The 24,715-nt window shown below is 45.1% G+C and overlaps 1 protein-coding gene across 1 annotated transcript; it reads left to right on the forward strand.

Moving 5' to 3' along the window:
- Positions 1-18,210: 18,210 nt before the first annotated feature.
- LOC138249411 (olfactory receptor 52L1-like) lies at positions 18,211-19,155 on the forward strand. Its single transcript, XM_069203373.1, has one exon. It carries the CDS (start codon positions 18,211-18,213, stop codon positions 19,153-19,155), a length of 945 nt encoding a protein of 314 aa, XP_069059474.1.
- The last annotated feature ends 5,560 nt before the right edge of the window (positions 19,156-24,715 follow it).

A 24,715-nucleotide genomic window follows, 5' to 3' on the forward strand; every position in this document is an offset into this window, starting at 1 on the left:
GAAAAAACAACACTGTCGGCCCAAACAACGGTATGAAGGAGGCGGCTGCACCACCGCCACACTGAGAAAATGCTGCCTGCCAAATTCGATTCACAAATCAGCATTGCGGAAACCAACACAGTGGTAATCCATTGGCGGTCCAAACTTCAGGGGGAAAAAAAGTAGCCATCACCGGAGCAACACTGCACCAGATAGGATAACACCAATAGCAACACCTGAAACACATACACACACTTGTCCACAGCACTACAAAACACATCCTCACACATACCCAGAATCCTTTGCAAATAGAAACCCTGACAGAGCGAGAAAAGGACACACTGAAAGGAGGCACTGCAGTTAGATACCACAGGCACCATCATACTAAGCATGCATCACACAACACATAACTGCACACAAACACCACAGAGCATACACACATACCATTACACATATTCACAACTACAAACAGCACACATAGAATCCCTGCACACCATACACCCCCACCTACAACACAACCACCATGGCACCACAAAAAAAAAAACATATTCACAGAAGAGGAGCTCAGGGTAATGGTCGAAGAAATAGTCAAAGTGGAGATGCGACTGTTTGGAGCACTGGTCAAGCAGACATCCATAGCCCGGAAGAACGACCTATGGCAGAGGACAGTCAACAGGGTGAATGCAGTGAGGAACCATCCACACACAAGGCAGGACATTAGGAAGAGGTGGAACGACCTTAGGGAGAAGGTACGGGCCATGGCTTCCAGGCACCAAGTGGTTGTCATTAGGACTGGTGGTGGACCCTCACCACCTCCCCCTGAAATGGCACTGTGGCAGGAGATGGTCCTGGCCATACTACATCCAGAAGGGCTGACGGGAATAGCTACTGGACTGGACTCTGGTAAGTCCACTGTAATCACTGGCCACCATGTCCCTGTGCACAGCATGTACCCCAATCCACCTTCTCACTCCCTCAAACCACCAAAACGTGCACAATCCCATCATTGGCCCTATACCCACACTTGCATGCCACATCTCCCCACTGATTCCATTCCCTCACAGCCCAACCTAGTGCATGTATGCCTCACACAGCAGAAAGTACCACAACTACCACAATGCAACACTCCCTACACTTGCCTGACTGCTATGTCCATATCACATCTCTTCAATTGCACGTTAAACCATGTCACTCCCCATCACCAATATGTGGTAGGAATGCACATCAGTACATGGCAATGACAGTAGCAAGACAAATGTAAACTGTATTGCAAATTAGGGCCATTTCAGCCTTCCACTGATAGGAACACAAGCAGTGGACTGGAAACTGTCAAAGCCATTACTGCTCTGCAAATACAGTGAATGAGGGAATACAACCATGTGTGTCACCGCAAAAATAACATCATCTGACACAATACCTCTCATCTCACAGGTCTCCCAAGTACTGACACACAGCAGAGGAGCCCAGTGAGAGGAAGCCCAGGCCTGGATGCAGCACCAATAGGGGAGGATTCCAATGCAAGTCTGGATTTGGACAATGAGCCTGGCCCATCAGACATGAGTGGTCAGTCCACCACCACCAGCCTCATCCTGCCCACAACTCCAACCACCTCCCCTGTGGCAGCCAGTGACCATCAGAGCACACCTTCCCATACCTGTGTCCCAAGGTCACATCAGTCATCAGTGTGCCCCACAGGATAGGGGCAGGAGTCAGAGGTGCAAACCCAAGACAATGACGATCCTGGTGTCAGTCGGAGGGGGCACACTGCACCAGGGGCACAGGCACGGGGGCAAGGGCCAGTGGGAGGACAATCGTGGTACAAGTGATGAGGCAGGTATAGGACATGTCTGGCCAGGAGGCCGTCTCCAGGGTCCTGGGAGCCTACCAGCAAACTCAGGATAATTTGGGCCAGATACTCACCACCTTGCAAGACACACAAAGGCTGCAGGAGGAATGCCACCAGGAGGCCAGGCAGCAGTGGCAGGCAAACAATGCCATCATGGCCACCATATTAGGGGAGTTCAAGGAACTCAACTGCATTCTGCAGACAGTCTCCACCCAACAGCAGTCCCCATCCGGTAGTCAGTCAACACCACCGTCCTCAACATCAGCACCTGCTACTGGAACGGAGGCACAGCAGGAGGACCCACAGGACAACAGCACCCCTTACCCTGCAGCTGAGGAACCCCCCGTAAAAGAGGTCTCCCATCCAGACATCCCACAGGACCCCAGGCCAAGACCCATCACCCCACCAGGAAGTGATCCCTCTTCTGAAATGTCACCCTTGTGTGCCACTGTTACACTCTTTTGGCTGTCCAATACCAAGGTCACATCATTCTGAGGCAAATGGACACAGAAACTATGAACCGAAAAGCTGGACCACCCACTCTGTTCATCACCTAGAGCACTAGCCCACTCTTCTGGACTGTGAAATTCTACACTAAATAAACACCTATTATAACAGGTCATGGTGGATGCCTGTCTATTGTTAATATTGCCAAATATGTTGAAGAACAACAAAAGAATACATAGGTCTACACAACCTAAATGTCCAAGTTAGAGATGTAGGGGGATACTCCAGCAGGTGTGTAAGTACATCCATTTTGTTTTAACATCCACTGTCAACTATGCCAACAGGCAAATCAGCAAGCAGACTGCAAACAGAGATGTCATCTGAAGAAGGATAAATAAATGGAATGAGGTACAAGGTGGTAAGGAATGTAATCCACAGTCATACATTGATAGCAGTTGAACACAAACACAGGATGACTGTCCCAGCAGCTATGTTACACCATATGTAAGGGACTGCATTGGCATTCACACAGGAAAAAAGAAACATAGGTAACATCTTCAATTGCACAACTCTCTGAGTAGTCATGAACAGGTACTTGACACCAAGCAGATGACATGCCTACGCAGCAAGACAAGACTGATAAGTCCTCCTAACATATCCCCAAATATGCAGCCTGAGGACCCTAAACCTTTAGTACAACTAGAAGGCTGTACCGCAATGGCACCAGCATTCCACATATGAACTTAGCAGCTGTGCATTTCCACCACCTCTCATGGTGAGTCACCTACCCTTCAAGGTCGTTACCCAATGTGTAAGGCTCCACACATACCTTGATGCATGAAAATACTGGCTACAGATTGGCTTCAGCAATACATCTCCCATGCACATGATATGTAATGCAGACATACCTGTATATCAAGGAAAGTAGTGACGAATCATGTCAGTCCTGTTGTCATATGCCTCATCCTCGTCAGCCTCCCCCTCAGCATCAGAGTCACCGGCCACAAACACAGCTCCAGCATTAGCGTCCCCCTCCTCCAAAAGTGGGATGTGCCTTCTGAGGCCAGATTATGGAGCATGCAACAATGATTTTGCAGACTTTCCCTGGACCGTACTGTAGTGCACCACCAGACACATGAAGACAACAAAATCTGGCTTTCAAGAGACCGAAAGGACGTTCAATCACACGCCTCGTCTGGCCATGTGCCTCATTTTACCTGTTTTCCCCTAATGTAGTTGGATGTCTCAAAGGGGCAGGTGCAGGGCAGGTTGGGGTATCCGGAGTCACCTGTGTAGAAAAGGAAACATGGCCATGGTTAACATTGCTAGGCGGAGTGCAGACTGTGTCATGAGGGGTATAGATGTCTGACATGGAGAGCAGTACACATACCTATGAGCCAGGCCCTTTCTCCCTGTAGCTGTGACATCATTGCAGGGACACTGCTCTTCCTCAGGATGTAGGAATCATGTACTGATCCAGGGAATTTAGCGTTCACATGTGTGATGTATTGGTCTGCAAGACACACCACTTGTACATTGAGTGAATATGTACTTTTCCTGTTTCTGTAAACCTGTTCATTGATCCTCTGAGGTACTAGGGCAATGTGAGCCCCATCAATGGCCCCAATTACATGTGGGACATTTGAGATGTGGTAGAACGCTGCTTTCAGAGTGGGAAAATCTGGAGGTAGTGGGAACCTAATGTACCTACTTGAGTAGGGCATCCAGCACATCCTGCAAAACCTTACAGAACTTGGGCTGTGAAAAGCATGCAGCCAGTCCCACTGTGCTCTGAAAAGAGCCACTCGCCAGGAAATGCAGGACTGACAACACCTGGAATGTTGGAGGGATGGTATGGAGATTCCTCAAAACCGGCAAGAGGTCTGCCTTCAACTGGGCAACCAGTTCCCTGATGCACAAATGGTTCAGTCGATAGGTCAGGATGATGTGGCGCTCTTCCATGGTTTCAAGATCTACGAGTGGGTGGTAAATTGGTGCATTCCTCATCACTCCATTGTGGCCAAATCTGTAAGGGGATACAAACAGCAATCAGGGTATCTGTCACAATGTAGGCTATACAGTATGACACACGACAGTCATTATGTAATAGTTATGCAAGTTGTCTGTGATGTGTGAGTACACATTAATCTACCCTCCATACTTAACCAGACCATGGCACATGATTCCTGTGTGAATGGACATATACAGGACATGTACACCTACACCTTCCCTGTGTTTTACTATACTGATCAAATATGCTGACAATTGTTGTGAAAAGTCTGTAAATTTCACTAGATACGCACTACATGTGTCTATATTCATCATGTCAGACCTGAAGTATGTATTTGTGACGACAGGCAGGTAGTTACGCTGTGTAAACTCAGGACTGTAATGTCACAAACTAAAATGGCATCTGCGTGTCCAGCATGCATTGTACTGCTGGAAGTGACCTCGTTCCGCCAACGGAAGTCGTCATGGCGGAGTGCGGTCAGAACCGCCGTGCAACTCCTCATTGGTTAACATTGATGTCAATGGGTGACCAATGACGATCACTGCCGGTGACGGTCATGACCCCTGCGGTTGTAACCGCCATTTTGTGTGGGACAGCTCACTTGACTCCTGGCATTCGGGCTAGACAGACCTCCACTTTGTATGCTTCTGCATCCTGTCTCTTGGTGCAACAATGGCACGCACTGCAGGGGAAAGGGCCCCAGCCTTCTTAACAGAGAAGCTGGAAAAACTGGTGAGAGGGGTCCTACCCCTGTATGGACAGTTGGACGGAGCTCCAGGACAACAGGTCAGTACAACGTTTTTTGTCCCACAAGTTGGGTGTTGTTTGACAATGTATGTGCATGCACATTGACATGTCATGACTAATCAGGTCTGTAGCATGCACATGATATGTATGGGATATTGCCAGTGTGCATGATCAGTGTTCATTGTGTGTCGCCAAAGCTTACTGCTAGATTGGTATCATTACATCTTGTCCCCCCTTTTCACACTGTCAATCAGGTCATTGCCCACCAGAAGAAAGGGTTGTGGCGAGCCATTGCCAAGGAAGTGCCGACCCTGGGGGTCCACTGCTGGCTGAGCACCCACTGCAGGAAGCGGTGGGAGGACCTGCGACGCTGGGCCCGGAAGACCGCAGAGGCCCAGATGGGGACGGCCTCCCACTGGCGGTGGCGTACCCTGATTTGGATGGGGACTTGAAGGCAGCACAGCAGCCACAAGGGGGTAAGTGTTGACTGTCAGGTCAATACTGCATGGTTGTGCACTGTCACCCTCCTTGGACTTGGAATGAACGTAGTCAGATGTGATTTAGAGAATGTACAGTCCTGGTTGCCACACCAGTAGGACTGTGTGATGGTCGCTATGTTGAGCCATGTAGGATGAGTAGTGGTGGTACAGTGACACATGTTCAGCTGTAGGTATGGGTCTCTCAAGTATGCTATCATGTCAATGGCTGCATCCTCCATCTCTGCGTGTACTGTAGTAGCTTGAACTGGTCATGATGGCACTGTATATGGGTAATGTCAGGCATGTTACGTGAAGGTTGCAGTTGCATCACTTCCTACATCAATGGATCCTCTGTACCACATGTACTCCTCACATTCCTATCAGTTAGTGTCCTGAGTCCCTTTCTGCTTAAAGTAGTACCATCCTGCAACGGATGACATGTGATTGGGTATAGTCCTGGGATTGAATCTAGGAGTAGACAATTTGGCATTGATGGCCATATAGTTGTCTTCATTCAGGAGTTTGGTCTGCAGGGTTTGGATGGGTTTAGACATAGCTTGCATGACTCCATTTGGGAAAGACTGCTAATTGGTCTATTGTTTCGCAGGCAGCGACTGTTATCTGCATTGTATGTATGTGAAGTGGATGTGTGGGTTCTAATATTTTCCTCCCTTTCTGTTTCTGCCACCCTCCTTTTCTCTCTCCTCCTCTGTCTATGTGTGCATTAGCATCATCTGGCGAGGGAGGAAGGGCACCAGCGAGTGGGGAGGCTGCAGCCCACGGTACCCAGGAGGTGGCCAGCAGTGAAGCCGAGGCCAGCAGTGAAGACGGAGGGCGAGGGAAGCACCACGGGGGAGACTGGAGCTACCACAACATCTGACTCAGATTTCTCCTCCATGGCGGCTCCCTGGCAGTGGCGGACCATTCTGGTACCACACCAACACCATTTTTGTCCGCCACCCCCCTTTCCAGCACCGCCCTCCCTGTAGCACCCCACCCAATTGCCTGTGCCCGCTCACCCAGGAAGATGGGCGACCTCAGCCCCTGCCCCAGTCAGCCCTGCTGCCCTCAATGACGAGGCTATTGACCTCCTGAGGTCCATCTCTGTGGGGCAGACAACTATCGTGGATGCCATCCAGGGACTAGCATCCCAGATGCAGCAGACCAGTGCATTTCTGGAAGGCATTCACAGTGCCTTGTCTGGCCTCCAGAGATAATTTCAGGCTCTGCCCTCCTTGTTGATGGCAGCCAGTGTCCCTTCATCTTCTGTCCCCCCTCAAGCTACCTGTTCCTAATCCACAAGCCCTCTCCCTACACCCGTCCATGGCACACCAATAAACACACATTCACCCAGTACAACAAACAAGATGCGCAAAGACAGACATGGGCATCACAAACATTCCCACAGGCATGCACACACACAACACACATCTGCATACACAACAAGAGACACTTCTCCCACCACCTCCTCCCGTGCAGTCACATCTCCACTCATACCTGCCAGCACCTCATCATCACACACTGGTCTTGCGGTCATTCCTGTCATCCCCTCAATTACCACAACAGCAGACTCACAGTCACACACCCCACACACCACATCCACACTCACCACGACTACCGTCTCTGCCACCTGCAGCACATCCACCTCACTTGCACACACCACCACAACATTCACTCACACATCACCCATTCCCTCTCCCTGCCTCTCTGCCCCCCTCACAAGAAATGCATACGTACCCACTCACCCACCCAACATTCAGCCACCACACACATCCAGTCACTGCACACACCAGCATCGACGTACAGCACACAGACACGTCAGACGAGCACTCCCTCTACCTCCACTCCCAACCCTCAGTCATGTGACCACCCCCGTGTACCTAAGAGAGTTTTCCTTGCCGCCCTTGACCTCTTCCCTACTCCTCTCCCACCTCGTCTTCCCCGTAAACAGAGTGTCCCTCTGCCCCTCCTAGGCCCTTCCACCTCCCATTCCTTGGGCCCCCCCTCTGGTGTTTCCCCTGCATCTCCACTCAGCAAAAAAGGCACCCCTCCCAGTGCCAAGGTCACCCCTCCCAAGCCCAAGGCGAAACGTGCCCCTTCCACATCCAAGCCTCCCCCACCACCCCCACACACCTGAGGTGCCTGCCTGTCCCATTGCTGCCCCTATGAAGTGGAGGCCTAGCTTCAATCAGGAGTCAAGTTGGGCCCATATTAATGGACAATGTGTCCTGCTGAAGTGGATAATGGACTTGCCAGTGGCACATTTTGTATATAGTTTATTGTTTGAATACAACTGCCCACATTGCTGTGGTTGGCAAGATAAGATTGTCCTTGTTTCCTTCTACATGGTGGTGTGACATCTGTGTGCAAAGGTGTGTGAGGTCTGTGTGTGGATTGTGTCTATGTTGTTGCATGCGCTTGGTAGATGGTTTGGGCCATGGGGATGTTGTGATGTGTGTGTCTGCTTGCTTGTGTGTTTGTATGGGGTGTTGTGTGCGTCCATGTGTCTAGTGCTGCATGTGTGTATTTCCTTGATTGTTGGTTGTACATGTTGTGTCATCTGTATGATTGTTTGGATGTGTGTTCACAGCTATTGATTGTGTATCAATGCTACATGGAGTTCATGGTGTGTACGTGTATGTGTGGTGTCGCACAACATGCCCGTCTATGCCATTGTTGAGGTGTTTGTGGGGTAGTTGTCATTGTGTGGTTATGGGGTGTGTTGGTGGTGTTGTTATGCATTGTGCTGTATGTTTGGCACATATCTGCATGGCTTGGTGTGTGTATTGGGTATTTGGCATTGACGTATGTTGTGTGTGCGTGTGTGTGGCCTTCACTGTGTGTGTGGAGTATGTGTGTTCTGTGTGGGAGTGTATCACTGCCATTTCCCTCCCCTCTGTGCTAGGTATACGTACGGTTGTCGTCTTCTTCGTCGTCGGTGGTGGTCCTGAAGGTGTATGGCGAGGTACAACGCTGGGAGGACTAGCAGTTAATTTGCCATGGTGGCCGCAGCGGTGTCTCTGTGCTTGGAGGTGGGTGGTTCCATTAATACTTTCTGTTTCCGCCAGGTTTTTCATGGCGGTAAGGCCCCACCGGATATCCTGGCGGAGAGGTTACTCGGAATATGGAGGGCGGGACCTTGGCTGCTTCCTGCCTGAAGTTTTCTTCCACCCGCGGTGGCGGGGCTGGCGGTGAGTTTTCTGTATTGCGTTGTGTTCACCGCTTTACTCGTTATTTGGCGGTATGCACCACCACCCTGCCGGCGGTCACAAGACCGCCATCGGCATGGCGGTTCAGTTGCCGCCAAACTGGGAATGAGCATCTCAGTGAGTCCAAGATCTCCAAGGAAAACCAAAAGGTCAAGGCTAAGAGTGGCTCAGTGCTCGGTGCTAAATTTCTTCCAATGATATGTGTTTGTGAAAGGAAAAATCTTAGAGCAGCATAATTTTAAGAGAAAAGCAGAGGTGGGGCCGCCATGGAGACACACCACTCTACTCCAAGTGCACCTAAATGATGTTGGTGACATCCCCAGATCTCCACAATAGAAAACATACACATTTTTATAGCTTCCACTCAGGTTTGTGGAAGCACACTTACAGGGATACTGATTTATTTTATGCTACCATTGTCTCTTCTCTTCTCTTCTCTTCTTCATTTTCCCAAAAATTCCACATTGCACAGGCTGGATGGTTCTTGAAAGTTTACTCCGAAGCACAAATGCCAAGTGGGAGACTGCAAGTTTTTGTAAGATCACTGTGATTTCCAGGACTTCACTGATCCTATAGAGATATCCCCCTGCCTATGGGCTCACTGGGTAGAACAATGCATAGCAGTGCCCTACACCTTCAAGACAAAACTGCAAATGCCAAAGCACTACACCCGGGTGTCTATTTAAAAAAAAATACTTGTGTTCCCTATCGGCCAATTTTAATGGGGCTTTCATTATTTTTGTACTAGTGCCGAGCTCCAACCATGAAGAAAGGTCAGAGTGGACATTCTGACTTTCCAACTGTTTCTAGCTTGCTTTTTTATGTTTGCTTGACAGCCTATAACACTGCTGCTTCCTACTCTTAGCAGAAGTTAACTGAAAAAACTTTAGTCCTGCAATTCTGACCGTCAGGACTCTCATTCACTAACCTTTTTGTCCCACATATGTCGCGAGTGAACAATGACCCACCAAATCCACACTCAATGTGAGTGATCGTAAAATACCTCATGAAAAGGAGTAGTGGAAATGGAAATGGGATAAGAGAAAAAAAGCTGATCCAAGATCTTATGTTTGGCTTCTGCTTGTTTTCACAACTGCCACTTATGAGATTCTCTTCATACTAAAAGATGTATTTTTAAATTGTGAGCTCAGAGACCCTAAACTCCCTATTTCTATCTGCCCCCAAAGGGAATCTGCACTTTAATAACTTTTAAAGGCAGCCCCCATATTAACCTATGAGAGAGATGGGCATTGTAAACCGAATGTTGCAGTACACTTGCCAAATTAAATTGGCAGTTTAAAACTGCACACACAGACACTGCAGTGACAGGTCTTAGACATGATTACAGGACTACTTATGTGGGTGGCACAACTAGTGCTGCAGGGCCACTAGTAGTATTTGATTTACAGGTCCTGGGCACATCTAGTGCACTTTACCAGGGACTTACTAGTAAATCAAATATGCCAATCACGTAAAGCCACTCACACATAACGTTTACACAGGAGCACTTGCACTTTAGCATTGGACAGCAGTGGTACAGTGCCCAGAGTGACAAAAACAGCAAAAACAGAGTCCAGCACACATCAACAACATGGGGAACAGAGACAAAAAGTTAGGGGAGACCACGCCAGGACGCCACGTCTAACATTACCCTATTTATTTTATAATTCTTTCCTTTCTTACATGTTCTGCAAAGCTTAATGTCTCGGAATTACAGATGATGCATTGAAGCAACTCTGCAAAGAAATGTCTCAGTAGAAATATCCTCATGTCTTGTTGCTTCTTCAGAACTGGCAATGTGTACATCATTAGGTGGAGGATCTATACTGTGCCATGACCAAGAGGACCACCATAGTCCTGTAACCTATAGGGAATACTGGGTGAGACCTCATTATTCACCCAATAACCATCAAGCCTATTGGGTGAGACCTCACTAGCCATCCAGAGCTGCCATACCATCCACCTTGGGCTACAGGAGAGTAAACTGTCACAGTAGAGGCAGTACAAACAGTGGGGGCTATGGAGCAGGGAGAGGTAATTATAGTGGGGTAAAGGACAGGACAAATAGCGCCAGAATCATCTTTAACTGAAACCAGACTGTGTCTATGGGCAGAACAGTGTCCTATCCCTTAGGAGTCTCCTCACTTCAGTAACACCCCACGTCCTGAAGGCAGACCTCTTCCTTTCCGATTACACTGCACATGAATGCCAGGGTCACAAGCAAATCCACCTTATACTGAGCCTATTTTAGAGACTGGTGACTGGAGAGACAGTGCAGCTAGCTCTTTAGACAATAAAAGGTCAAGGATGCAAATTCAAAGTGACTGTGGACTCTGAACCAAGGTTTATCTGTGGTATGCAGCCATCTTTTTTCTTTTCTGTGGATCCCTTGTTTCTCCCAGGGGAAGGTTTAACCTTCAGAATTGCCTTAATGTTCAGGCGAAGGGCATCTTGAACCATTGATGTATTTAAGAATTGCTCAGAGACATATTTGGAATGTACCTGTTAATTAAAAAAACACATATAAGGCAAAGAAACTATGAATAATCATTTGTGACCCAGAGAATTATACGAAAGGGCACATCAAATCTCCTACTATGACATTCAAAAGTTTAATTTGATGCACATGCTACATAAAGTGTAACACTATTTAAGAACTACTGAATATATACTTTATCCAATAAGAAATGAAAATTTCTTCTTGGATTTCCGCTTGAACTGTGAAGCCTTAGCGAGGCATACTAAAAAGATTTGGACAAGCCAATGCATCTCTCAGTCTCAGACTCCACTCAGTTGCATACACATGTAAATCTGTATTCTGCACATTCTGCTCAGAGCCTTTTACTCCAGTCGTACCTAGCAGCTTAAAAAAGGTAGGCACTCCTTTTTAGCTTGAGTCTATTTTAAACAGATGTTCACAGTACTTGTGGATTAATCATGGGTACTCACTCACAACAGAGGTGAAGCAGAAGTTCAAAAAACAAATAAAGGGAGCTTTAAGATCAGAATCTGCTTCCCTACAATACATGTTCCTCAGATGGGTATGCCTTTCTTCAGGTTGAGGACCCTTGCCTAGTTATGTGAAAAGGACCATTGTACATCCTCCCTAAATTTACTGCATATGCACAAAGATGAATCCATCCTCACACAGAAGCCAGTCATCTCCTAAAGAGTTCCCTTATTCTGATCAGAGCAAAATAGTCTTGGTCCTTTTAAAAATAGGATACTAAGCATACACACACCAAATGGTTCATGATTCTTCATAAGGCCAGCTCCTCACTGGTTTCAGAGCTCTTGACATTCATGGGCTTTGCCTCAAAGTTTAGTAATTTTCTATGTGCAGATGGTATGTTTGTCAAAACAAAAAAATATTATCACTGCAATGTAAACCTCAATTTTAAAGATATGTGATGAACAAAAAGAGGGCAAATTTAAATTACCTAACAGATACCCGAAAAGCATTACTGTGGTTCCCATCTGGAAAGTATAAAACATTCCAGGGCGATTGCGTATGCTTAATTTTGGATAACATGTTTGACCTCCCTACCAAGGACTTGTTGGGACTGTGGCTTTCATCGGGGCTGAAGTCACTGCCTCCAATGGCAGAGAGGACTATAAATCAGATCCTGTGGTCAGTAGCTATTAGTGATGTGTGTAAAGAACTGGTACATATAATAAATATAAAACTTGGTCAAAATAAGACAGTGAATAAAGGGTTAATTTTAGTGAATATCTTCCTCAGTGTAATGACCTCCATACAGAGGGAACTAGACACATAAAAATAAATAAATATTCATGATTTCTATACTGGTATCTAAAGTAAAGCAAACTTATGCTGGTGACTTCCAGTGATAACATTAAAAGAAATGTGCAAACATGTTTTTTTTAAATCAAATGTTATTTTTTCTTCTACTGATAATCCAAAAGGGAGTTCAGCGATGTAGACTGCATGTTCTGTATTGCAACTACTATGCTTTCTTAACTCCAAGGGTAAAGTTAAACCCAGCTCAAGATTCTCTTTGGGTTCAGTGAAGTGACAGACACTACTGTTACCACTATGTTAATGGCAGTCTCTCATGTCCTCTAACAACATGTTCTGAAAAAAAAGTGTTACTCCATGTGATTAACGTATTATGCATTCTGGATAATCATGGCATTTTTCAACCTTCTTACCACTCCTCATGAAGTGTACTCTATTGAGAAGTACATTTAAAACCTATAACATGTATCACCCTATTTGATTTTAACAGACAGCTACTAAGGGCCTTGAGAGAGAAATTTCTTTGTGGCCAGTTTCAGAGAAAGACAAGGAAATATACTTCTATTTCTATTTCTTCATATGACAAAAAAGTGTCAACATTAACACAGTGTGAAAAATTTCTGTGATCACACCAATTTGGGTATAGACTGTTACTTTTAATTTCTGAAATCTGCACTCTGGAACACTGCCTTCCACTCTCCAGTTTATGTGATGGAAACACTATAACATGGCAATAAAGCAATTTTCTAATTGGGCATTTTAGTTTTCAGTAAACTTATATTATATGGTACAGGACATGCAGAAATGGCAGGGACATTGATGACACATATAGACTGTAGAATATATTATGTAATCCACTAACCACTAAGTCAGCCCTATATGTAAAATCTGACTGTGCCGCTTTAAAATCAAAACTGCAGCTAGGGCGCAACCTTTTTGAGAGGAGGGAAACCCACTTTTATATAAAAATAAATAGTCCATCCCAAAGTTGGCCTTGCAGCCCACAAAGTAAGGTGACTAATAGTTAAAATTGGAACATGAAGAATATGAAGGTCGGCACGAGCCAACAGTGACTAGCCTTCAAAAGCTATTTCCCATATATAGTTGGTGTGACCTTTTGTAAGTAAAAAGCTAAAAGGACAATTAAACTAATATCTGTGTACCTTTGCTTTGTGAAATGTTACAAAATGCACTAAACCACTGTTTTAAATATTTATTTAAAATCCAATTCAAAAGTGATTGAATATAGTTGGACTGGTTGCGTTGTTGTGCCAACCAATAACTTTTCATGTGAGGTAGGCAGAGACCTCCCTTCGAGGTAGCAGCAAATAGTCTGGAACTATGTAATCTGGGCTTATCTCTGCCCCAAATGAAGGATATGTTTATCGATGTCACATAAGATTGATGTGGGAAGCGGTAGCATGTCAAAGATTTAAACACATTTGAGTTTTGTGTTGATTTTAACAATTTGAAATTTGCCTCAGAGAGAAGTTCTGATGTGTCCACTGTTGAAAAGTTTGTGTCATTGTGACAACAAGTGGGGATCTATTATGATGTGTCACATTGCAAAGCCCTTGATTAATGTAAACCCCTGGACACTGGAGTGTATGTCATAACCTAGAGTGGTGTTTAAAATAGATGAAGTTAACAAAGAAGCCTTGCCTTTAGACCAATTAATGTTATACCCAGAGAATTGGGAAAATAAGTTCAGTTGTAGCATCTTTGACTTTGCCATTTGAGAAGGTTGGATAGGGTAAACAGGACACTGTCTGCGTAGTAAAGAGCCTTATGTTCTCTTGCCATAGTTGCTACTCCTTTAATGTAAAGTTAATATGTACGGAAATTGCTACTGGTTATAAGGCTGTTAGGAACAGCAAGGGGGACAAAGGAAAGACCTTCCTGGCTCCAAGGTATAGCTAAAAATAGGGTGGGTCATGACTGCCGCAGTATATCAGTATGACAGGGCCGCTGTGCATTTCTTTTGTTAATGTGATAAAGTTTGGCCAATTCCTATCATTAAATTAGCCTAATTAGGTATTTGGTCAAGGGCTTTCTGAAATTGGGTTGTTGAATGATGGGAAGTGACACTTGTTCAAGGAACTGCCACAATCCTTGTCAGGGTGAACCACAACTGTCACTAAATCAACTGGTTCTTAACCTTCTGGTAGCTTTGCACAAAAACAGTCCGGCTTAGCTTGAAGGCAATGAATAAAGTATTTATGTACTACACAAACAGTAATAAAGTAAAAAAAAACAAAAATCCAATCAGTAGAACTGGATTTTTTTTTTTTAAAGTTTAAGGTAAAAAATAGCTCCTAAAAGATCAAAGCACCAATCGCGCAAATCTAGTGATACGCGGCTAGGTCAAAGACGAAATATATGGGTGACTGCAATGGAATGCAAGTCGGATACAGGAAATGGATTGTGCTCGGTCTGTGCCTACCTTTGGACTTAGATGAAATTCTGAGGAGGTAAATTTCAGAGGAGCAAGTCTTCAGGCAGTGTATGATGGAGAATCATCATTGGGGATCCACTGGATGTAGAAGTGGAGAACATTTCTATGTTCAGACTTAGGGCCTCATTATGATTGTGGCTGTTCGGAGTACTGCCATACTCACAGTGAGGGTCGGACCGCCGCACTTCAGGGGGTTCGACTGCCACATTACAACCCTGGCGGGTGATCCCACCTAAGCACTGCCGTCACCACCAGGAACATCGTACAGCACAGGGTCAAATCAGCAGGTCAGAAGCAAAATGTACAGAGGAAACCACACCAGATCTGACAGGTCTAACAGTGGGGCTGAGTGAGGAGCCCTGTGGAACACCCTCTTTGGTTTCGGAGATGAATGTCAGTAGGTGGATCCTCTATGTTCGGCAGGAAAGGACGGAGGAGATCCAGTTGAGTTTGTTGTTTTGGATGCCATTGTGGTGGAGTCTGGTGATGAGAGTGTGGTGGGAGCAATGACTTATGAAGTTTCTTTGTGAAATCAGTAGGTTGTGTTATCGGTCTCCCTTATCATTTGTAAGAACTGGTATAGTTGTGGTGTATACTATTTAGGAGGTGTTGTAAAACTAATAGTTTGACTTCCTTCTTCCCTCTTTCGTAGTGTCATTGGAGTAGATAAAAGAGAGCCTTTTCTGCTTCTGTAGTATACAGATAATTCTACATAGTTTTGGTTAAATGTAGCGCCCATAGGATGACTTCTGTGGGGGATGTAGTATATGGTGCAATTGTTTAAGTGTCTATTCTAGTTGGAATCAGATTTTGTTTGTATCTTTGTAAAAGACGTCATACCTCTTTGATATGCCTTTTTTCCCCTTTCACAGTATCTGTGTGGATGTCACTGATTCTTTGTTTTCTGTTTGAAATTGTTCAACAATGGAAGCAGAGATGGAGACATTCAGCCTCAAGAGCCTTATGTGGATGTTATCAGATCTAGGTTCAGCTCTATATATATTAAATCATGATCGGAGACCACACTTGGTATTATTGATGTGGAAACCAATTGCAGGAGAAGATTAGATATGATCCGAAAATAGTCAAGTCCAGTAACAATTGTATGTTTACATGTAGTGAATGTGTAATATCTTTCTCCAGGGAAAAATAGTCTCCATTGTTCTTGTAGAGCATTATAATGTATGGCGTGTTTCAGGGCACATCTGTCACTGTTATGGAGCATGTCAGGGTAACCTGTTATGGCAGAAGGGGGTCTATGGTAACATTCCAATCCCTAGCCGTAAAGACATGTGTGTGTCTGAATGAGATGATTAATCTACTGTCTTTGAAGAGATACTTGGATTTGTCACCCTTAGGTGCATATATGGAACCCATTATTTTATGTAGATCTTGTATTTGAAGATTTGCAAAGATATATCACCAGTCTGACCAGGTTTTCAGAACTGTAAATTGGAGTCACTCACCCATTAGAATCCACCACACTCTGTTTACTAGGTATTGGTTTAGGTTTAAAGGGGGTCATTCATTATTATTAGAGCTGAATTTAATGATTTTACCTAACTAGACCCTTTGAAGTTTGATGCTTTCAGCAGATGAGAGCTGAGTTTATTTTAAAGGTGCTCTGTCTGTTTTCCATTGCAAAGGAATGTAAGTGCATTCTTACAGAATGTTTTAAGTTGTTTACACTGATAAAGATTACTTTTAAAGGGTTTTATGAATGGGGGAGTCTGTTTGCTTCAAACATTAGGGCTGTACCTCTCACGATAGTGCTTGAATCATGTTTGAAAATCCTTTTAAAGGAAAGAGGCTACCCCCACCACAGGTATCTATCTCGTTAAGTAAGAGTAGAGTGACTGCCTAATCGGAAGGTAATAGTGATGATGTAAGTATTATGTGTGCTATTGATTTTATTATAAGCTTATGTGTTGTATTAATGTCATCTAGAATACTGGGAAGTGCGGCCAGGGAGCAAAGTTAAGCTTATAGAAAGAAAAATATATCAAGGGCTATGGAAAGGGCTATGTGATATTCTTGTGGCAGGTATATAGTGAGTCATTCCAGTAGAAAGTCACTACTTTATCAGGAGTTCTGGGTAGCACAGTGACCACTGGGAGCAGGGTCACTGGGCAAGGTTGAAAGAACCAGATGTTTGAGTCCATATTAATGTAAATATGAAGAAGAACCTATGAGGTAGTGCACCAATCTGAGACCAGCAAAAGTATTGATGGGTCTTCCCTAAGAATTAGGTAGTTTTTTCTCCCAATTAGTCTCTAGCCCCCAAACCTGCAAACATGAAGTAGAAAAAAGTATCCAATCACATAGATCTATGATTGGATGAAGGATGTACTCATCTCAAGCCCGAAGCCTGGATGAGCGATCAAGACTTGTCCCTTGTTGTATAAGGTTTCCAGGATCGTTGTTTATTATTCTGAGACCAATTCCATGCCACTTTTTTGCAGCATATATGTTCTTCTTAGACAGTAGTTGCTGTTTTATGCCCTGGTTGCTTTTGAAGATGTTCTGCAGGGGCATTTTTCAGTGTCATAGTCTCTATATCTACAGGTCCCAAACCATCCAGGAAAGATAAAAGTGTGTAGGGATTATCACATCCCATTTTGTAATCATCAAGCATTATCAGCACCAATGCAGCTTTCAGAAGACTGTATTTAACTTCTTTCTCCCACAGTTTTGGATGGAGTGGAACAAATTCCTTCCTTTAGCATTTGTTTCGGGTCAGAAATCCACTTAGAAGAAGATTTGAGTGCCCTCATGTTCATATGGGCTATCTTTTTTTGCCATTGTAATAATTTGCAATGCCTGTTGGTGTCAGAGTCTGTGTAGAGGAGCACGACTGGGGTGGTTGCCAGCTGCTGCAGTACGTAAACGAACACGGTCGGGGATCTGGAACTCCAAGGATGTGTCAAATATCATATTCACCAGGTTGGGAATCATGCTTTCCAGGAAAACACTCAGGTCTTTAGTTTCATCTTGTTCTAGTAAGCCATATATGCATACATTGTCTATATGGGTGCAATCTTCCAGGTCAGAGTTTCTTTTAACAATTCTTCATACTTGTTTGGTTCCAGTCCATAAAATGTTTTGTACATCTGGCCCATGATCCAGTATTTTCTCATTGCCCATACTGTTTTTTGAATGTCCAATAGTTTGAATGTTCTTCTTGCTTTAGAAAATATTTAAAATGCATCATTGTTCTTTGACGTAAATGTAGGTCATGCGTTGATTTGAATGCTGTGAAGAATTCACTAAGTATAACATGGACGGACAGAATATCACCAAGGTCTACCATCCTTCTTTCACACTACTTGGTATACCAGGACTGGAATTCTCTCACTTCTGGATTGCATTCCCTTTTTGCCTCATGTATATCATTATTCTTCTTGGAAATGGCACTATTCTATTGGTTGTAAGGAGTGATGCAAGCCTCCAGGATCCCATGCATCTTTTCTTGTGCATGCTTGCAGTTACTGACTTGACAATGTGTACCACTATCATGCCTAAAATGCTTGGTATATTTTGGTTTCAATCCAATGTGATCCATTTTGAGGCCTGCCTTTTCCAGATGTTCCTTATTCACTCTTCTTCAATTATGGAGTCAGGAGTAATGGTGGCCATGGCCTTTGACCGCTATATTGCCATTTGTTTTCCACTAAGACACGTGACAATCTTAACACATTCTATCATTGGGAAGATTGTGTTAATTGTTGCTATTAGAGGTGTGCTACTTATTATGCCATTTCCCTTCATGTTAGAACAACTACCGTTTTGTGAAAACAACATAATTGCCCACTCATATTGTGAACACATGGCAGTTGTGAAACTGGCATGCTCTGACACTACGATTAACAAAATATATGGTTTGTTTGCTGCATTACTGGTGGTTGGGTCTGATGTGATTCTTATTGCTTTGTCTTATTATATGATCCTCAGGTCTGTCTTAAACCTTCCAACTACTGAGGCACGCCTCAAATCCTTCAATACCTGTGGGTCACATCTCTGTGCCATATTACTCTTTTATGTACCAGGATTATTTACTTTTCTAGCACACCGCTTCTTTCACCATGTGGCTCCATACATTCATATTCTCCTGGCCAATAGCTACCTCATGGTCCCACCATTGCTGAACCCTCTGATTTACGGTATGAAGACCCAGACGATTCGGAAAAAAATTATTTGTCTGTTTTTCAGGCAAAGAGCGTAAATAATATTTTTAAATAGTTTCCCAAACTTGATGAGTGATTGGATTTCGCATGTTATACACCTAGAATTAGGCTTACTGACCCACAAGCAGTACAATCACTGCTATTTTTCCAAAGTTCAATAAATGTAAATATGCCTCATACTTACTGTGAGGAGGAAAGTCTCTATGTGACCAAGTTTGCCATGTTCACCATTCTTTTCTTTTCTCAGGACATGCCCGTAAATGTTTCCCTTTTTAACATGTTTTGAGTCATTCCTAGTCTCTAGTGACCAAATGTTCTGAATCAATGTTCTTGGGTAGCCCTTGCAAGTCTCTTTCCCCCCAGTGGTTCTCTCATCAGTAATCTGTGGCCAGACCCTACTTCTTCAGTAATGGAAACATTTAAGAGTGTGGTAGGTACACCTGCTGATAATTCCTACTGAGAACCTTGGGTAAAATAGTGATCCAGGGTTAATAACACTCCTTCCCTATATTTAACTTACTGAAAATGCATTTGACATCATGGGCCGTATTTATACTTTTTGGCGCACAACTGCGCCAACGCAGTTGTGCGTCAAAAAATCTAACGCCGGCTAACGCCATTCCAAAGCGCAATGCGGGCGCCTTATTTATGGAATGACATTAGCCGCCGGAGCTGCCTGGTGTGCGTAAAAAAAAATGACTTACACCAGGCAGCGCCGGCCTAGGGGAAAATGGAGCTTGGGCGCCAAAAAATGGGGCAAGTCAGGCTGAGGCAAAATTTTCGCCTCAACCCGATTAGCGCCATTTTTTTTGACTCCCAACCCCCATTGAAATGACTCCTGTCTTAGCAAAGACAGGAGTCATGCCCCCTTGCCCAATGCCCATGCCCAGGGGACTTATGTCTCCTGGGCATGGTCATTGGGCATAGTGGCATGTAGGGGGGCACAAATCAGGTCCCCCGATGCCACAAAAAAAAAAAATATATACTTACCTGAACTTACCTTAAGTTCCCTGGGATGGGTCCCTCCATCCTTGGGCGTCCTCCTGGGGTGGGCAAGGGTGGCAGGGGGTGTCCCTGGGGGCATGGGAGGGCACCTCTGGGCTCCTTCCGAGCCCACAGGTCCCTTAACGCCTGCCCTGACCAGGTGTTAAAAAATGACGCTAAAGCGGCTAGACGTCATTTTTTTTTACCTTCCCACTCCCGGGCGTCATTTTTGCCCGGGAGTGTAAATACGGCGCACATGCCTCGGAGTCATTTTTTAGACGGGAACGCCTACCTTGCATATCATTAACGCAAGGAAGGTGTCCACGCTAAAAAATGACGCAAACTCCAAGATCTTTGGCGCTAGACGGGTCTAACGCCAAAGTATAAATATGGAGTTAGTTTTGCGTCGGATTTGCGTAAAAAAAATGATGAAATCCGGCGCAAACAGAGTATAAATATGCCCCCATATGTTTTGCAACAATGATAACAGACACTGGATAAGAATAGGACCTATTCAACGGCAGTGGTGGCACAACTGCGCAGCGGGTGCACGCAGCGGGTGCCCTGCTGGTGCACTGAAGGTGTGCCAAAGGCAAGTCTGTCTGCACTCGTCTGCACCCAGTGCCAGGACCCCTGGATCTGCTGTCTACACCCAGACCATGCCCAGTGCAAGGACCCATGGATCTGCCGTCTGCGTCCAGAACACAGCCAGCGCTGGGACCCCTGATCTGCCATCCCTGCCTGGACCGCGGCTAGCGCCTAAAACCCTGATTCTGTGGCCCAGCACTAGTACTCCTCCAACGAGATCAAAATCCTCAGACGCAAGGCCCTCAACTCTAACTGCGGCATCGCCTCACCCTGAAAAACCAAATGTCCATTCTCCTGCTGCCACTGGCACTTCTCCTATGATGCTGGAACCACTGCAAGCTCCACCCAGCAGATGCCCACCCAGACACCTCAACTTGACTGTGCACTACTAAATGCCAGATCCATCTGCAAGCATGCCATAGAAATCCGGTACACCATCATCAACCTCGCACATGACATAATGTTGATCACTGAAACATGTCGCACCCTCACACCGGCACCGGACATCGCCACCACAACACCCCCTGGATGCAAGATGATCGACTGTGACTGCCCTAACTGGCACGACAGAGGCATCGCCATCATCCAGAAGGACTCCCTCCACCTCTCTGCCTTGGACGACGACACAATCCTGATCATAGAACACCTCATCTTCCAGATCAAAGCTGATGCCAAAACCACCATCAGAGGTACCCTCGCCTACAGACCCCTGGGACACCGCCCAATCTTCTGCAACTCCATCCCAGACTTCTTTGTCCCTCTGGCTATCGACTCCAACTACTACTTCTTCCTGGGGGACCTCATCTTCCATTTAGAGGACTTGGACGACTCTAACTCCACCTCTCTCCTCAAGAACATGAGCATCATCGGCCTCTCTCAACTCATCAACACCCACAGCACAGGACACACTCTGGACCCCATCTTCTCCAACAGCGACAGAGCCAACTTCTCCCACACCGCCTAGGTAACATGGACTGACCACCACATTGTCCACTTCACCATCAAGGGATGGCCTAAAGCCCCAATGAGACCACCGACCCTCCCCCACCACAAATGGGGCAGAATCACAGAAACAACCTTGATTTCTACCCTCAAAGAAGCAAGACCCATCACTGCAGAGACCCACGAACACTGCGTTTAAAACGTCTCTAACTGGATCTCCTCAGCCACCAACAACATAGCCCCCCTGAAGGTCACCATCAACAGGAAACCCACCAAGCAGGCCAAGTGATTCACCACAGAACTCCTAAGCCCCAAAAGCCACTGCAGGAAACTAGAGTGACACTGGTGCAGCAACAAGACCCCCACCAACCTCGACTCTTTCAGGTCTGCCTTTAATAGTTATCACCACAGTATGAGGAAGACCAAGAAAAAATCTCTCAACACCTGCATCGAGGCCAGCATCAACCATGCCAAAGAAATATACAGTATCATCAGAGAATTCTCCTACCAATCCACCAGAAAACACAATTCACCCCTCCCAAGTCCTCTACAACACACTCCCTGACTTCTTTCACCACAAGATCTCCAACATATACAGAAATTTCGACCCCCAGTCCACCGACCTTGACCACCTCTGCATCACAACCCACAGCTGCCCACCCCACCGGATCTCCGAATGGAAACAGCTCTCCACTGAAGATACCACCTACATCATGACCTCCAACCACTCCAGATCCCCCACTGACCCACGCCCACACTACTTCTACAGCCTAGGAAGAGAATTAATCAGACCCTCCCTCACACAAATCCTGAACTCCTTCCTCTCCACAGCCACATTCCCTGACACCTGGAAGCACGCTGCAGTCAAGCACCTCTCGAAGAAGCCATCAGCTGATCATAACGAGCTCAAGATATACTGCCCTATCTTGCTCTTCCCTTTCCCCACCAAAGTCTTAGAAAAGGCCATCAACCACTAGCTCACGGACTTCCTCAAAGACAATAGCTTGCTTGACCCATCCTAATCCAGCTTCCTGCCAAACCACAGTACCAAGACCACCCTGATTGCAGCAACCAACGATATCAGACACCCCCTTGACCTCCTCGACCTATCAGTAGCCTTGGACACTGTCTCTCAACACACCCTCATCACCAGACTCCCCAGCATTGGCACCCAAGACAACGCATTCCACCGGATCACCTTCTTCCTCTCCGTCTGAATGCAGAGGATCCTTCAGCCCCCTTCACCTCCGTACCCAAAGATATCATCTGCATTATTCCCCAGGGCTCCTTCCTCAGCCCCACCCTCTTCAAGACCTACATGACTCCACTGGCTGACTTTGAACGCACCCATGGCTTGAACATCATCTCCTACCCCAATGACATGAAGCTCGTCCTATCCCTCAATGACGACGCTTCCATCAAACTAATGATCTTCCAATACACCATAATGCAGATAAGAGGTATAAAGGTGCAAAGCCCAAGTCAAACTGCACTCATACCGCAGTTATTTGTGATCTGTTACAGTGCAAAAATCAATTGTAAGACAGCCCTTTTGTGCCTATTTTTCTTGGGAATCATAGCCGCTTAGTGTTGTCATTCACCATTACTTCCAGAGGCTGTTGTTTACTTTAAAACAGTGCTTAATTTGTAAATAAAATTGTGCCAGTGCCCAAAGATCTCCTTTGAAACATGCGACTGCTGCATTTAAATGTGCAAGCACGGAGTACTGAGGCAGCGTAATCCTGAAGTCATCTCGGGCCTCTTCAATCCAAGTACAACCACTCACTGCCACTTCAGCTCACTCTTGCAGCTTTCTGCTTTTTCCCTTTGTGAAGCTTTTTCGTTTTTCTCTTCCTCTGTCTTTCCCATCTGAGGATTTTTCTTGCAGTAAATGCTGGAGGCAGAAAAATATTTGTTGGTCCTCAAAAACAAGTGCTGGTGGCCTGCACCGGAAACCACAGACTGAAATTAAACACTGCTTTAAAGGCATCACATTTTCTCATAATTCCTGATTCCAACATCAGATTTACTTCATGTTTGTGTTATTTTAATGGCCAATCCTGTATCATTTAGCTAGAAAAGTTTGGGAATATTCCCTGATTTGTTTCTTAAGTTTGCTATTATGTTAAGGGTTCACTATTCATATACCACAAATAATTTAGGAAAGCTTTCCTATGTATGCAAAACTCCCAGTGTAAGCTCAGAACTCCTTATATAAACACAATTTACCTAATATGAACAAAAGTATTTTGAAGTTATTAACGCAAACATACAACTCATATCAAAGCCAACATTTCTCTGCTCTATAGTTTACAAATTCCTATTCATAGAAGAGGGTGACTGTAGTAACATTTTGTATTGTGCTTTGACCACTAGACTATGGAATGGTAAAATTCTTCATGCAGTAAAAGGTTAAATCTGCCACCTCACTGCAAAAACATTTGGAGAAAAATAGTAAATGTTGGGAAGGAAGGCCTCCCAACTGGTGGTTACGGAAGGTGTGCCACCAAGTATATATAGTCACATTTACAATAAGCTTCCTCAGTTATGCCTACCATTTAAAAGTAGAGTTGCCACAATGCTTGAAATAGTGGATATTGGAAATGTCCATCTTTTGCATGATTCTCCCAATGTTTGCCCTATCTGTTTTGCTAGATTTACACATCTGCTAAACAGGAGGCAAGTGTCATGGGTGAACTGGCTCACTCATATCTATCATATTTAACTTTACTGTAAAGTTATAGTATTTTGTGCAAAACATGCACCAAGACATGGAACATTAAAGCCCGTATTTATACTTTTTTTGCGCCGCATTTGTGTCGTTTTTTGACGCAAAAACGGCGCAAACTTGCAAAATACCATTGTATTTTGTAGGTTTGCGCCGTTTTGCGTCAAAAAGCGGCGCAAATGCGGCGCTAAAAAAAGTATAAATACGGGCCTAAATGTCTCTCGTGGACTGCATCACTTATTCTGCCACCCACAAAAGTGACTAAAAAAACATGGATTCAGGCTAAGGCCTAACTATAGCAGTTTAAATACAAAGTACAAACTTGTCAAAATAGCCCTTTTTTACAGGTGGGGAAC

The sequence above is a fragment of the Pleurodeles waltl genome, chromosome 8, assembly GCF_031143425.1.
Source record: "Pleurodeles waltl isolate 20211129_DDA chromosome 8, aPleWal1.hap1.20221129, whole genome shotgun sequence".
Taxonomy (NCBI): domain Eukaryota; kingdom Metazoa; phylum Chordata; class Amphibia; order Caudata; family Salamandridae; genus Pleurodeles; species Pleurodeles waltl.